This window comes from Pseudophryne corroboree, chromosome 5, assembly GCF_028390025.1.
Source record: "Pseudophryne corroboree isolate aPseCor3 chromosome 5, aPseCor3.hap2, whole genome shotgun sequence".
Lineage (NCBI taxonomy): Eukaryota > Metazoa > Chordata > Amphibia > Anura > Myobatrachidae > Pseudophryne > Pseudophryne corroboree.
Genome location: NC_086448.1, coordinates 791,834,637 through 791,851,293, shown reverse-complemented (window position 1 = coordinate 791,851,293; position 16,657 = coordinate 791,834,637). Strand labels below are relative to the sequence as shown.

General features: G+C 46.3%; 1 protein-coding gene across 1 annotated transcript in view; it reads right to left on the bottom strand.

The window, feature by feature from the left end:
• DGKB (diacylglycerol kinase beta) overlaps positions 1-16,657 on the bottom strand; it is a 903,118-nt gene that overhangs the window by 541,996 nt on the left and 344,465 nt on the right. The window contains exon 13 of the mRNA XM_063924421.1: positions 3,103-3,219. Within this exon, the coding sequence (XP_063780491.1) occupies positions 3,103-3,219 (117 nt within the window). The remainder of the gene's footprint in view (positions 1-3,102; positions 3,220-16,657) is intronic.

The window sequence follows — 16,657 nt, the reverse complement described above, 5'->3', positions numbered from 1 at the left end:
AAATCATTATGTGAGTATATCCTCCCAATCATCTCACTTTGGATGGGACAATCCCGCTTTTCAGGCTAGGTTCCGCTGGTTCCAACTTGCAGCCAGGATGGAGGGAGCACTTTTTAGCAGGTGAATAGATGCGCATGAGCTCGGCACCTACACAGTGCGGGTGGGGAGTCAGGGGCCGCCCAAAAGCTCTGTCAGTGCTCATTGGGAGGAATATATCAGATATCAGAGGTTCTGCACTGTTTGCATGATTCATGTTTGTAAGCAAAGCAAAACAGCAAGCAAGTGGGCAAAACCATGTTGCACTGCGGGGGGGGGCAGGTGTGTTCAAACTGAAATCTAAATGGCAGTGTAAAAATAAAGCTGTCCAACATTTGTGGGCTACATGCAAGAGCAGCCAGTATTTATTCTGAACAGAAAAAATGTATATTTGTTTGCTCCCCTTACATAGCAACATGGTTTGTTCCAGTCATAAAGTTACTTGCTATTTTTGTTTTACTTACAAACATGAATCAGACCCTGTGTCCTGACATTTTTACCTAATATTAAAGATTTTCCCTACCTTTTCACCAACTTAGGGCGGTACACATTAATAAATATGATTTTCCTCAGAAAAGGCAATGCCAGCTTGGAATTGGGTTGCAAACAGGGCAGGACTGGGACCAAAAATAGGCCCTGGCATTTTTGAAGCACACAGGCCCACCTCGGTGTCAGCATCTGACTCCTCCCCTTACTATTCCCGACTCCTCCTACTTCTTAGTCTATGCTCTTACAAATATAATTAATGTTATAACAACATACAAGTGTACATGATTCTGTATTAAAATACACACAACCATTGGTTGAAGTGGAAATGTTGAAGTGGGGGTATGGAAAAATAAAGGTTGTAACTAAGTGCGCGCGCGCTCCAGAAAAGGGACGTGGACACGCACGCGCCCCATTCACTAAAATGAGAGCGTCTGTGTGCACTCCCGGCGGGGCTAAGTGGCGACCAATCAGACAGATAGTGTCCCATAGAGGTACTGTCAAAAATATGGGTGTGGCCAATTAAAATGGGACGTGATACACAGATATATGCCCCCAATAGTGCAGTGCCAGATCCACAATTGCCCCCAAAGTGCCAGGTATACAAATGCCCCCACAGTGCCAGGTATACAAATGCCCCCACAGTGCCAGATCCACAAATGCCCCCACAGTGCCAGATCCACAAATGCCCACACAGAGCCAGATCCACAAATGCCCCACAGTGCCAGGTATACAAATGGCCCACAGTGCCAGCCAATTGCCCCCACAGTGCCAGGTGCCAGATCCACAAATGCCCCACAGTGCCAGGTATACAAATGCCCCCACAGTGCCAGCCAATTGCCCCCACAGTGCCAGGTAAACAATTGCCCCCACAGTGCCAGGTATACAAATGCCCCCACGGTGCCAGCCAATTGCCCCCACAGTGCCAGGTATACAAATGCCCCCACAGTGCCAGGTAAACAATTGCCCCCACAGTGCCAGGTATACAAATGCCCCCACAGTGCCAGGTATACAAATGCCCCCACAGTGCCAGGTAAACAATTGCACCCACAGTGCCAGCCAATTGCCCCCGCAGTGCCAGGTATACAAATGCCCCCACAGTGCCAGGTACACAATTGCCCCCACAGTGCCAACCAATTGCCCCCACAGCAGTGCTGCAGCTGCTTACCGCTGCTGCTGCTCCTCCGGCTGGGATGTGACTGAGGCTGTTATGAGCTGAGAGCGCGCCAGCGCTGCTATGTCTGGCGGCGTGTAGCGGACTTCAAACCAGTCGCCGGTTCGTGAGCCAATCAGAGCTCGCGGACCGGCAGTGGCGGCTCCTGATTGGCTGCCGGTCCGCGAGCTCTGATTGGCTCACGAACCGGCGGCTGGTTTGAAGTCCACTATACGCCGCCAGACATAGCAGCGCTGGCGCGCTCTCCTCCCCTGAGAGCTGAGACACGCTGCCGCCGGACTGAGCGGCAGCGTGTCTCAGTGGGCGCTGGACCGGCCCACGTGGCCATCGGCCCTTCTGGCATTTGCCAGAAGTGCCAGATGGCCAGTCCGGCCCTGGTTGCAAATGTAATTCGTGGTGCGAGTTCGATTGTGAGAACGCCTCACAGGACCCAACTCGCACTTAATTAAATTGACCCCACCATATACACATGATCCCAGTTTTCTGCTCTGTTACCCAGGTTCTTGTAACGCATCCAATTTGGTGCTGTGGCATAAACTGGCTTAATACCCAAAACAAATGAATTTTCTTTTTCTCAGCGTCCTTACTGTATATTGGATTTTTAAAATTGAACCAGCAGCTACAGTAGTAACTGGTGTATTCTGTATTTTTGAAACTGTTGGGAGAATTCTATTATAATATTGTAAACATGAACAGCCGCGCACAAACTAAAAAGGTTAAAATAAATAAATACAAAGTTATGATCATGATACACTATAATGAAGTTGGATGGCTAAATTTTTTTATTGTGCGTAAAGTGTCAAATAAAAAAAAAGTGTAATGTATTGAATGTTTTATTAAAATGACCATTAAAAACAAAAAATATTATTATTTTTTAAATAGAACTTTATTTAAAGACAGAAAGACGACATACGGTAGAATCAACAAATTCACTCTAAAGCAGTAACTATAGATTATGGCGAACTCTGTCGATCGTGCAATAAAACAACTGATAAAGTAGATGACAATCAGCAACACATAACTTTGCTCCTACCATGGAAGTTACGTACCCCACAGTTCTACCCAGCCTCAAATTATGACCAACTGCTGCCCAAAGCTTAGGCAATGACCGTAGGTTCCATTGGCAGCTCCAGAGGTGGGGATGCACCGCAGACCAAAATTCAAATAAGGGAGGCACACCAACTGCCAGTGTCAGTTTGAAGTGGCAGTTGGTGTGGCTCCCCTCTGGAGCCGCCACTGGTATAAACAGATAGGGGGGTATTCAATTGTTTGAAAATTCAGTTGGGTGCCTGTTTTTTTCCTATCTAATAGACAGAAAAAAACAACTGACTTTTCAAACAATTGAATTCCCCCCATAATGTTTCCGAAGGCATCACAGCAAGAATATAAAAATGGCATATCCAAACCTGAAGGCCTTGTCCGTCCACCGTGACAGAGTTTGCCCTTTGCATCTTAGTCCTCTCTCCTGATTTGTTTCCCTGCTGAGAACAGTTCTTCTCCCTCTTCACCGTCGACTGCCTCTCCTTCAAGAGAATATACACCATAATAATTATTATCATTTTGCCAGCATAACATTTGAAGGGATAGTCAAAATTTATTTGATCTAAAAACATTGGTTTGTGCAAACCTTACTGATTGCAGTACTTTGTCTTTCTAGCATCCTAGTTTATAGCATATTTATCAATTATTATTATTATTTGTGGGATATCCCCAGAAAACACCCACAAATAATAAGTGTTCACTGTCTTTAATGTGGCACTTGAATACTTAGGTGTCTACTCAGGGCCAGCAACAGGGGGGGGTCAATGGGGACACCTGTACCGGGCCCCAAGGATATGCTACATAGTGCCTGGTAGGGATGTGAGCCGTCTTGTCCAAATAGGGCAGCAAGCTGTAGGCGGTGTGGGCGCGGTCTCAGAGTGACAGGAGCCTCTCACACACAGTGACTGTGTGGCACGAGTGTGCGCCCGCTCTTCCGGGTTCTGCTCTGTTGCAGGCAGTTACGGTACATGGCAGCAGCTCCGCTTCCCAGGATTCCCGTGCCCTGTATCTGTCTCGTCTTTCTGGGGTCTGGTGTGGGGTAGCGCAGCACAGGGGAGTCTCTCCCCAGGGTAAGTGTGGCTTGGTGAGGGGATACAGAGCTTTGGGATGTGGTGGCGGAGCTGGGATTGCAGCATGGGGGAGACAGATTTTGGGTGTGTGGGAGGAAGGAGAGATTTATGTATGTGTATATAAATATAAATATATATATTTTTATTTAGTAACCGTTTCTTATGTAGCGCAGCAAATTCCAAGGGGGCCCCAAAGATATCACTGTACCGGGCCCCAAGATTTCTGGTGCCGGCCCTGGGTCTACTCCTTAAAATGAACAGTGAAAGTTTTTGGAGCTTGCTTGAAGGAACTGATACAGGCCCTCATTCCGAGTTGTTCGCTCGCAAGCTGCTTTTAGCAGCATTGCACACGCTAAGCCGCCGCCTACTGGGAGTAAATCTTAGCTTATCAAAATTGCGAACGAAAGATTCGCAATATTGCGAAAAGACTTCTCTGTGCAGTTTCTGAGTAGCTCGAGACTTACTCTTCCAGTGCGATCAGTTCAGTGCTTGTCGTTCCTGGTTTGACGTCACAAACACACCTAGCGTTCGCCCAGACACTCCTCCGTTTCTTCAGCCACTCCCGCGTTTTTCCCAGAAACGGTAGCGTTTTTTCACACACTCCCATAAAATGGCCAGTTTCCGCCCAGAAACACCCACTTCCTGTCAATCACACTCCAATCACCAGAACGAAGAAAAAACCTCGTAATGCCGTGAGTAAAATACCAAACTTCTTAGCAAATTTACTTGGCGCAGTCGCAGTGCGAACATTGCGCATGCGCAATAGGTGGAAAATCGCTGCGATGCAAAGAAATTTACAGAGCGAACAACTCGGAATGACCACCACAATCTTCTGCAATACCGAATTGCTCCAGTACATTGGTCTTGCAGGTAGCAGGATAACAAAGTAATGGGGGGCAATCAGGGCTTGTTAACACCACATGCATTTGAGAAAACCAGGATATTTACATCTCCCAAAAAACAGTATATTTTATATGTTACATACAAATTCTACCTATATATCATTATTACTTTAAGCAGTTTTTTTCTTTGTTTTGTTTCTAAATGTTTCTCAAGCTATTTATTTTTAAATGAACTACTTTTACCTATATGTTTATGTATATTAATTGCTTTTGCGCTTAAACAGACCCTAAGGGGTCCTATTTATCAAAGTGTTTGAGGTCTACGTGTCTGGGGGACTCATTAGTGAAGATGTGTTTGTACATCAAAAAACAGCTGTTCAACGTGCTATAAAAGTCAGATTTGTATATATTAAAGCACTGAAAGTCTGAATGTATTCCGTAAGGGGCGAATAAGTCTGGGTGCACGGAGGATCTCTGATTTTGAATGGGTGTTGAATTAAAAATATCAGTTGGTTTTTTGTTAAACTCTAGCTCTTTGGGGGTAATTCAGACCTGATCGCTAGGCTGCGTTTTTGCACAGCGGGTGATCAGGTCTAAACTGCGCATGAGTATGCACTGCCATGCGCAGGTGCGTCACACGGGTACAAAGCGGATCGCCGCTCAGCGATGGGATTGTGCAAACAATCCATTCTCACGGGCGTTCGCAAGGAGATTGACAGGAAGAGGGCGTTTGTGGGTGGCAACTGTCCGTTTTCAGGGAGTGGTTGGAAAAACGCGGGCGTGTCCAAGCGATTGCAGGGAGGGTTCCTGACATCAATTTTGGTCCCGGACAGTCTGATGTGATCGCAGCGGCTGAGTAAGTCCTGGGCTGTGCAGAGACTTGATCTGTTTGTACAGCTCTGCTACACATGCGATCGCACACTTGCACAGCTAAAATACACTCCCCCTGTAGGCGGCGAGTATGATCGCAGCAGTGCAAAAATCGCGTGCTAGCGATCAGGTCTGAATTACCCCCTTTGTCTCTGAAGCCATGTGTCAGCTCTCAGCTCAGGGTCTCTCCTAACTTTAGCATGAAGTATAGCAGAAGTAAGCTCTTAAGGTGGGTACTCATTAGGCGATGTGCTCGGTGAGCGACATCGCCTAGTGTGTCCCCCTCCTGGGCCTGGCCGCCCGACGGCGGGCATATGCATAGGGCGGTCGTCATTTACAGAGTACGCACATCATTTACAGCATAGAGTAAGCGACATCGCTCAGGAACGGTCAGAGGGGCAGATGTATTAAGCCTGGAGAAGTGATAAAGAAGTGATAAGTGCAAGGTGATCACGCACCAGCCAATCAGCTCCAATATGCAAATTGACAGTTAGGAGCTGATTGGCTGGTGAGTTATCACCTTCCACTTATCAATGTTTTATCTCTTCTCCAGGCTTAATACATCTGCCCCACTATGGGGGTTATTACGAGTTGATCGTAGCTGTGCTAAGTTTAGCACAGCTACGAACGTTAACTCAGACATGCGGGGGGACGCCCAGCACAGGGCTAGTCCACCCCGCATGTCAGTGCGCCGCTCCCCCCCCCCCCCGCACAAATACAAAAGCATCGCAACAGTGACGATGCCTTTGTATTTGAGGAGTAACTCCCGGCCAGCGCAGCTCCTGCAGCTGGCCGGGAGTTGCTCGTCAAACCCGCTGGCTGCAGCGGCCCGCCTCCCCAACGCTCCGGCCACGCCTGCGTTGGCCGGACCGCTCCCCCTAAATGGCGGCTTAATGCCGCCGTTCAGCCCCCTCCCGCCCTGGCGCATGCGCAGTTCTGACCCGATCGCTGCGCTGCGACAAACTGCAGCAAGCGATCGGGTCGGAATGACCCCCTATGAGCGATGTCGTTTACTTTATCAACGAGTGTGTACGGGCCTTGGAACATGTAATTGTGAAATAGAGAGTCCAGGCTTCTTACCAGTATAAGAGGGAATATCCCACCTACTGCACTAAGGCAGGGACACTAAGGGACTCAGGCATTCACAAAGGATTTATACAGCTGGCACACAGTGACATGTAGATTTCAGTTCTATTGGCAGACTTATGTATTGTCTTCTTTATTATACACAATATCTTATTATTATTATTATTATCCTTTATTTATATGGCACCACTTGGGATCCGCAGCGCCCAATTATAGAGTAAACAAATAAGCAAAACATGAAGACAGTGACTTACAGTTCAATACAATATAGGACAAGTGCAGGGTATATAAACATAGCTGCGTCAGTAAACAGCACTGAAATAAGTATCAGGGCGGCAGAAAACCCAGGGATTTGGTGCCGTCAAAGGGAGTATTGAAAAGAAGAAAGTTTAAGTAAGAGACGTAAAGGCACATGAGGGAAGAGGGCCCTGCTCGTAAAAGCTTACATTCTAGGGGCACACAGACAGCGGTGACAGAGAGCGTAGAAAGGAGGTTTAAGATGAGATTAGGCTGGGTTTGGTGAAGAAGTGGGTCTTGAGAGCCCGTTTGATGTTTTGTAGACAGGTGGAGAGCATACGTGCCTACTTTTGAAAAAGCATTTCAGGGAGATGTGAAAGTAACACCTATCAGCGCGGGTGTATACCGCTACATCTGAGAGGCGTGTTATAAAAATGACTTACATCCAAATGTAAATTAGCCCCAAAGTTCTACTTCTTGAAGAAAACACACTGATATTTTGCAGGATTTGTTTGTGTATTGTATTTTACCAGAGGTTCCATATACTGTAAGTGGCCACGAGAAACCTTGTTTAAGATGCATGTAGCCATAGGGATCATTGTGCCTTATAACTAATGCAGGGAAATGGCACTGCTGATCCCATTTATTTCCCCAATTATGTAACAGCTGCATAATGGGGATAAAGTGTAATCAGGGAGATTGATGGTCTATTTATGGAGTCAGGGAGATTGCTACTATTTCAGGGAGTCTCCTGCAGAATGAGGGAGAGTAGGCAACTGTGGTGGAGAGTCTGAGGGGGAGAGGTAGAGAATTCCTAAGAAAGGGAGCAGCACGTGCAAAATCTTGGAGGTAGGAGTGGGAGGAGGTCATCAGTAGGCAGGAGAGGCGGCGTGCATTAGCGGAGCGAAGAGGATGAGCGGGAGTTTAAAGCAGTGGCGGATTTAGCGGGGGGCGATTAGGGCGAACGCCCCCCCTACATGTACCGGCACCGGGATGGAGGCCGGGTCCCGCTGCGGTGGTGGGAACGGGGTGGATAGCGGTGCAGCGCGGCGGGGGAATGGGAGAGAGAGCGTCCTGACACGCGTACAGCGGCCTCTGTTTTTACCACGCCCCCTCCTCCCTGTACGCGCGTCAGGGCGCTCTCTCTCTCTCCCCGTCCCCCGCCGCGCTGCACCGCTCTCCGCCCCGTTCCCAATACCGCGGCGGGACCCGGCCTCCATTCACTGTCAGGTGTGTGTGTGAGTGTGTGTGTGTGTGTGTGTGTGAATTTCGCCTCATACATTGTGCTATAATGTGCATTTAGGATCATTCTGCGTGCTATAATGTGCATTTAGGATCATTCAGTGTGCTATAATGTGCATTTAGGATCATTCTGCGTGCTATAATGTGCATTTAGGATCATTCAGTGTGCTATAATGTGCATTTAGGATCATTCAGTGTGCTATAATGTGCATTTAGGATCATTCTGCGTGCTATGATGTGCATTTAGGATCATTCAGTGTGCTATAATGTGCATTTAGGATCATTCTGCGTGCTATAATGTGCATTTAGGATCATTCAGTGTGCTATAATGTACATTTAGGATCATTCTGCGTGCTATAATGTGCATTTAGGATCATTCAGTGAGCTATAATGTGCATTTAGGATCATTCAGTGTGCTATAATGTGCATTTCGGCTCATTCAGTGTGCTATAATGTGAATTTAGGATCATTCAGTGTGCTATGATGTGAATTTCGGATCATTCAGTGTGCTATGATGTGAATTTCGGATCATTCTGCGTGCTATAATGTGCATTTAGGATCATTCAGTGTGCTATGATGTGCATTTAGGATCATTCAGTGTGCTATAATGTGCATTTAGGATCATTCTGCGTGCTATAATGTGCATTTAGGATCATTCTGCGTGCTATAATGTGCATTTAGGATCATTCAGTGTGCTATGATGTGCATTTAGGATCATTCAGTGTGCTATAATGTGCATTTAGGATCATTCAGTGTGCTATAATGTGCATTTAGGATCATTCTGCGTGCTATAATGTGCATTTAGGATCATTCAGTGTGCTATAATGTGCATTTAGGATCATTCAGTGTGCTATAATGTGCATTTAGGATCATTCTGCGTGCTATAATGTGCATTTAGGATCATTCAGTGTGCTATAATGTGCATTTAGGATCATTCTGCGTGCTATAATGTGCATTTAGGATCATTCAGTGTGCTATAATGTGCATTTAGGATCATTCTGCGTGCTATAATGTGCATTTAGGATCATTCAGTGTGCTATAATGTGCATTTAGGATCATTCAGTGTGCTATAATGTGCATTTAGGATCATTCTGCGTGCTATGATGTGCATTTAGGATCATTCAGTGTGCTATAATGTGCATTTAGGATCATTCTGCGTGCTATAATGTGCATTTAGGATCATTCAGTGTGCTATAATGTGCATTTAGGATCATTCAGTGTGCTATAATGTGCATTTAGGATCATTCTGCGTGCTATAATGTGCATTTAGGATCATTCAGTGTGCTATAATGTGCATTTAGGATCATTCAGTGTGCTATAATGTGCATTTCGGCTCATTCAGTGTGCTATAATGTGAATTTCAGATCATTCAGTGTGCTATGATGTGAATTTCGGATCATTCAGTGTGCTATGATGTGAATTTCGGATCATTCTGCGTGCTATAATGTGCATTTAGGATCATTCAGTGTGCTATGATGTGCATTTAGGATCATTCAGTGTGCTATAATGTGCATTTAGGATCATTCTGCGTGCTATAATGTGCATTTAGGATCATTCTGCGTGCTATAATGTGCATTTAGGATCATTCAGTGTGCTATAATGTGCATTTAGGATCATTCTGCGTGCTATGATGTGCATTTAGGATCATTCAGTGTGCTATAATGTGCATTTAGGATCATTCAGTGTGCTATAATGTGCATTTAGGATCATTCTGGGTGCTATAATGTGCATTTAGGATCATTCAGTGTGCTATAATGTGCATTTAGGATCATTCTGCGTGCTATAATGTGCATTTAGGATCATTCAGTGTGCTATAATGTGCATTTAGGATCATTCAGTGTGCTATAATGTGCATTTAGGATCATTCTGCGTGCTATAATGTGCATTTAGGATCATTCAGTGTGCTATAATGTGCATTTAGGATCATTCAGTGTGCTATAATGTGCATTTAGGATCATTCAGTGTGCTATAATGTGCATTTAGGATCATTCTGCGTGCTATAATGTGCATTTAGGATCATTCAGTGTGCTATAATGTGCATTTAGGATCATTCAGTGTGCTATAATGTGCATTTAGGATCATTCTGCGTGCTATAATGTGCATTTAGGATCATTCAGTGTGCTATAATGTGCATTTAGGATCATTTAGTGTGCTATAATGTGCATTTAGGATCATTCTGCGTGCTATGATGTGCATTTAGGATCATTCAGTGTGCTATAATGTGCATTTAGGATCATTCTGCGTGCTATAATGTGCATTTAGGATCATTCAGTGTGCTATAATGTGCATTTAGGATCATTCAGTGTGCTATAATGTGCATTTAGGATCATTCTGCGTGCTATAATGTGCATTTAGGATCATTCAGTGTGCTATAATGTGCATTTAGGATCATTCAGTGTGCTATAATGTGCATTTCGGCTCATTCAGTGTGCTATAATGTGAATTTAGGATCATTCAGTGTGCTATGATGTGAATTTCGGATCATTCAGTGTGCTATGATGTGAATTTCGGATCATTCTGCGTGCTATAATGTGCATTTAGGATCATTCAGTGTGCTATGATGTGCATTTAGGATCATTCTGCGTGCTATAATGTGCATTTAGGATCACTCTGCGTGCTATAATGTGCATTTAGGATCATTCAGTGTGCTATGATGTGCATTTAGGATCATTCAGTGTGCTATAATGTGCATTTAGGATCATTCAGTGTGCTATAATGTGCATTTAGGATCATTCTGCGTGCTATAATGTGCATTTAGGATCATTCAGTGTGCTATAATGTGCATTTAGGATCATTCAGTGTGCTATAATGTGCATTTCGGCTCATTCAGTGTGCTATAATAAGAATTTACTTACCGATAATTCTATTTCTCGGAGTCCGTAGTGGATGCTGGGGTTCCTGAAAGGACCATGGGGAATAGCGGCTCCGCAGGAGACAGGGCACAAAAAGTAAAGCTTTAGGATCAGGTGGTGTGCACTGGCTCCTCCCCCTATGACCCTCCTCCAAGCCAGTTAGGTACTGTGCCCGGACGAGCGTACACAATAAGGGAGGAATTATGAATCCCGGGTAAGACTCATACCAGCCACACCAATCACACCGTACAACTTGTGATCTAAACCCAGTTAACAGTATGATAACAGCGGAGCCTCTGAAAAGATGGCTCACAACAATAATAACCCGATTTTTGTAACTATGTACAAGTATTGCAGATAATCCGCACTTGGGATGGGCGCCCAGCATCCACTACGGACTCCGAGAAATAGAATTATCGGTAAGTAAATTCTTATTTTCTCTATCGTCCTAGTGGATGCTGGGGTTCCTGAAAGGACCATGGGGATTATACCAAAGCTCCCAAACGGGCGGGAGAGTGCGGATGACTCTGCAGCACCGAATGAGAGAACTCCAGGTCCTCTTTTGCCAGGATATCAAATTTGTAGAATTTTACAAACTGTTCTCCCCTGACCACGTAGCTGCTCGGCAGAGTTGTAATGCCGAGACCTCTCGGGCAGCCGCCCAAGATGAGCCCACCTTCCTTGTGGAATGGGCCTTAACCGATTTAGACTGTGGCAGGCCTGCCTCAGAATGTGCAAGTTGAATTGTGTTACAAATCCAACGAGCAATCGCCTGCTTAGAAGCAGGCGCACCCAACTTGTTGGGTGCATACAGTATAAACAGCGAGTCAGATTTTCTGACTCCAGCTGTCCTGGAACATATTTTCAGGGCCCTGACAACTCCTAGCAACTTGGAGTCCTCCAAGTCCCTAGTAGGTGCAAGGCACCACAATAAGCTGGTTCAGGTGAAACACTGACACCACCTTAGGGAGAGAACTGGGGACGAGTCCGCAGCTCTGCCCTGTCCGAATGGACAAACAGATATGGGCTTTTTTGAGAAAAAACCACCAATTTGACACTCGCCTGGTCCAGGCCAGGGCCAAGAGCATGGTCACTTTTTATGTGAGATGCTTCAAATCCACATATTTGACTGGTTTTAAACCAATGTGATTTGAGGAATCCCAGAACTACGTTGAGATCCCACAGTGCCACTGGAGGCACAAAAAAGGGGTTTGTATATGCAATACTCCCTTGACAAACTTCTGGACTTCAGGAACTGAAGCCAATTCTTTCTGGAAGAAAATTTACAGGGCCGAATTTGAACCTTAATGGACCCCAATTTGAGGCCCATAGACACTCCTATTTGCAGGAAATGCAGGAAACGACCGAGTTGAAATTTCTTTGTGGGGCCTTCCTGGCCTCACACCACGCAACATATTTTCGCCACACGTGGTGATAATGTTGTGCGGTCACCTCCTTTCTGGCTTTGACCAGGGTAGGAATGACCTCTTCCGGAATGCCTTTTTTTTCCTTTAGGATCCGGCTTTCCATCGCCATGCCGACAAACGCAGCTGCGGTAAGTCTTGGAACAGACATGGTACCTGCTGAAGCAAGTCCCTTCTTAGCGGCAGAGGCCATAAGACCTCTGTAAGCATCTCTTGAAGTTCCGGGTACCAAGTCCTTCTTGGCCAATCCGGAGCCATGAGTATAGTTCTTACTCCTCTACGTCTTATAATTCTCAGCACCTTAGGTATGAGAAGCAGAGGAGGGAACACATACACCGACTGGTACACCCACGGTGTTACCAGAACGTCCACATCTATTGCCTGAGGGTCTCTTGACCTGGCGCAATACCTGTCCCGTTTTTTGTTCAGACGGGACGCCATCATGTCCACCTTTGGTATTTCCCAACGGTTTACAATCATGTGGAAAAAACTTCTCAATGAAGTTTCCACTCTCCCGGGTGGAGGTCGTGCTGAGGAAGTCTGCTTCCCAGTTTCCATTCCCGGGATGAAAAACTGCTGACAGTGTTATCACATGATTTTCCGCCCAGCGAAAAGTCCTTTCAGTTTCTGCCATTGCCCTCCTGCTTCTTGTGTCGCCCTGTCTGTTTACGTGGGCGACTGCCGTGATGTTTTTCCCACTGGATCAATACCGGCTGACCTTGAAGCAGAGGTCTTGCTAAGCTTAGAGCATTATAAATTTACCCTTAGCTCCAGTATATTTATGTGGAGAAAAGTCTCCATACTTGATCACACTCCCTGGAAATTTTTTCCTTGTGTGACTGCTCCCCAGCCTCTCAGGCTGGGCTCCGTGGTTACCAGCATCCAATCCTGAATGCCGAATCTGCTGCCCTCTAGAAGATGAGCACTCTATAACCACCACAGGAGAGACACCCTTGTCCTTGGATATTGGGTTATCCGCTGATGCATCTGAAGATGCGATCCGGACCATTTGTCCAGCAGATCCCACTGAAAAGTTCTTACGTGAAATCTGCCGAATGGAATTGCTTCGTAGGAAGCCACCATTTTTACCAGGACCCTTGTGCAATGATGCACTGTTTTTAGGAGGTTCCTGACTTGCTCGGATAACTCCCTGGCTTTCTCTTCCGGGAGAAACACCTTTTTCTGGACTGTGTCCAGAATCATCCCTAGGCACAGCAGACGTGTCGTCGGGATCAGCTGCGATTTTGGAATATTTAGAATCCACCCGTGCTGATTGTAGCAGTATCCGAGATAGTGCTACTCCGACCTCCAACTGTTCCCTGGACTATGCCCCTATCAGGAGATCGTCCAAGTAAGGGATAATTAAGACGCCTTTTCTTCGAAGAAGAATCATCAATTCGGCCATTACCTTGGTAAAGACCCCAGGGTGCCGTGGACAATCCAAACGGCAGCGTCTGAAACTGATAGTGACAGTTCTGCACCACGAACCTGAGGTACCCTTAGTGAGAAGGGCAAATTTGGGACATAGAGGTAAGCATCCCTGATGTCCCGGGACACTATATAGTCCCCTTATTCCTGGTTCGTTATCACTGCTCTGAGTGACTTCATCTTAATTTGAACCTTTGTAAGTGTTCAAAAAAAAAATTTTTAGAATAAGTCTCACCTAGCCTTCTGGCTTCAGTACCACAATATAGTGTGGAATAATACCCCTTTTCTGTAGTAGGAGGGGTAATTTAATTATCACCTGCTGGGAATACAGCTTGTGAATTTTTTTCCATACTACCTCCTTGTCGGAGGGAGACTTGGTAAAGCAGACTTCAGGAGCCTGCGAAGGGGAAACGTCTCGACATTCCCATCTGTACCCCCGGGATACTACTTGTAGGATCCAGGGGTCCTGTACGGTCTCAGCGCCATGCTGAGAACTTGTCAGACGCGGTGGAACGCTTCTGTTCCTGGGAATGGGCTGCCTGCTGCAGTCTTCTTCCCTTTCCTCTATCCCTGGGCAGATATGATCTTATAGGGACGAGAGGACTGAGGCTGAAAAGACGGTGTCTTTTTCTGCAGAGATGTGACTTAGGGTAAAAAACGGTGGATTTTCCAGCAGTTGCCGTGACCACCAGGTCCGATGGACCGACCCCAAACAAGTCCTCTTCCTGTATACGGCCATACTGTGCCGTTTGGAATCTGCATCACCTGACCACTGTCGTGTCCATAACATCTTCTGGCAGTTATGGACATCGCGTTTATTCATGATGCCAGAGTGCAAATATCCCTCTGTGCATCTCGCATATATAGAAATGCTCTATAGTCAATAAAATACTGTCCCTGTCAAGGGTATCAATATTTTTAGTCAGGGAATCCGACCAAGCCACCCTAGCTCTGCACATCCAGGCTGAGGCGATCGCTGGCCGCAGTATAACACCAGTATGTGTTTATTATATTTTCCAGCCTTGTCAGCTGGTCCTTGAGGACGGCCCTATCTATAGACGGTACCGCCACTTGTTTTGATAAGCGTGTGAGCGCCTTATCCACCTTAAAGGGTGTTTCCCAACGCGCCCTAACTTCTGGCGGGAAAGGGTATACCGCCCATAATTTTCTATCGGGGGGAACCCACGCATCATCACACACTTTATTTAATTTATCTGATTCAGGAAAAACTATGGTAGTTTTTTCACATCCCACATAATACCCTCTTTTGTGGTACTTGTAGTATCAGAAATACGTAACACCTCCTTCATTGCCTTTAACGTGTGGCCCTAATAAGGAATACGTTTGTTTATTCACCGTCGACACTGGATTCAGTGTCCCTGTCTGTGTCTGTGTCGACCGACTAAAGTAAACGGGCGTTTTAAAACCCTTGACGGTGTTTTTGAGACGTCTGGACCGTACTAATTGTTTGTCGGCCGTCTCATGTCGTCAACCGACCTTGCAGCGTGTTGACATTATCACGTAATTTCCTAAATAAGCCATCCATTCCGGTGTCGACTCCCTAGAGAGTGACATCACCATTACAGGCAATTGCTCCGCCTCCTCACCAACATCGTCCTCATACATGTCGACACACACGTACCGACACACAGCACACACACAGGGAATGCTCTGATAGAGGACAGGACCTACTAGCCCTTTGGAGAGACAGAGGGAGAGTTTGCCAGCACACACCAAAAACGCTATAATTATATAGGGACAACCTTATATAAGTGTTTTCCCTTATAGCATCTTAATATATATATAAGCATATCGCCAAATTAGTGCCCCCCCTCTCTGTTTTAACCCTGTTTCTGTAGTGCAGTGCAGGGGAGAGCCTGGGAGCCTTCCCTCCAGCCTTTCTGTGAGGGAAAATGGCGCTGTGTGCTGAGGAGATAGGCCCCGCCCCTTTTTCGGCGGCCTCGTCTCCCGCTCTTAACGGATTCTGGCAGGGGTTAAATATCTCCATATAGCCTCCGGAGGCTATATGTGAGGTATTTTTAGCCAAAATAGGTATTCATTTGCCTCCCAGGGCGCCCCCCTCCCAGCGCCCTGCACCCTCAGTGACTGCCGTGTGAAGTGTGCTGAGAGGAAAATGGCGCACAGCTGCAGTGCTGTGCGCTACCTTTAGAAGACTGAGGAGTCTTCTGCCGCCGATTCTGGACCTCTTCTTACTTCAGCATCTGCAAGGGGGCCGGCGGCAAGGCTCCGGTGACCATCCAGGCTGTACCTGTGATCGTCCCTCTGGAGCTGATGTCCAGTAGCCAAGAAGCCAATCCATCCTGCACGCAGGTGAGTTCACTTCTTCTCCCCTAAGTCCCTCGTTGCAGTGATCCTGTTGCCAGCAGGACTCACTGTAAAATAAAAAACCTAAGCTAAACTTTCCTAAGCAGCTCTTTAGGAGAGCCACCTAGATTGCACCCTTCTCGGCCGGGCACAAAAATCTAACTGGCTTGGAGGAGGGTCATAGGGGGAGGAGCCAGTGCACACCACCTGATCCTAAAGCTTTACTTTTTGTGCCCTGTCTCCTGCGGAGCCGCTATTCCCCATGGTCCTTTCAGGAACCCCAGCATCCACTAGGACGATAGAGAAAATGTGAATTTCAGATCATTCAGTGTGCTATGATGTGAATTTCGGATCATTCAGTGTGCTATGATGTGAATTTCGGATCATTCTGCGTGCTATAATGTGCATTTAGGATCATTCAGTGTGCTATGATGTGCATTTAGGATCATTCAGTGTGCTATAATGTGCATTTAGGATCATTCTGCGTGCTATAATGTGCATTTAGGATCATTCTGCGTGCTATAATGTGCATTTAGGATCATTC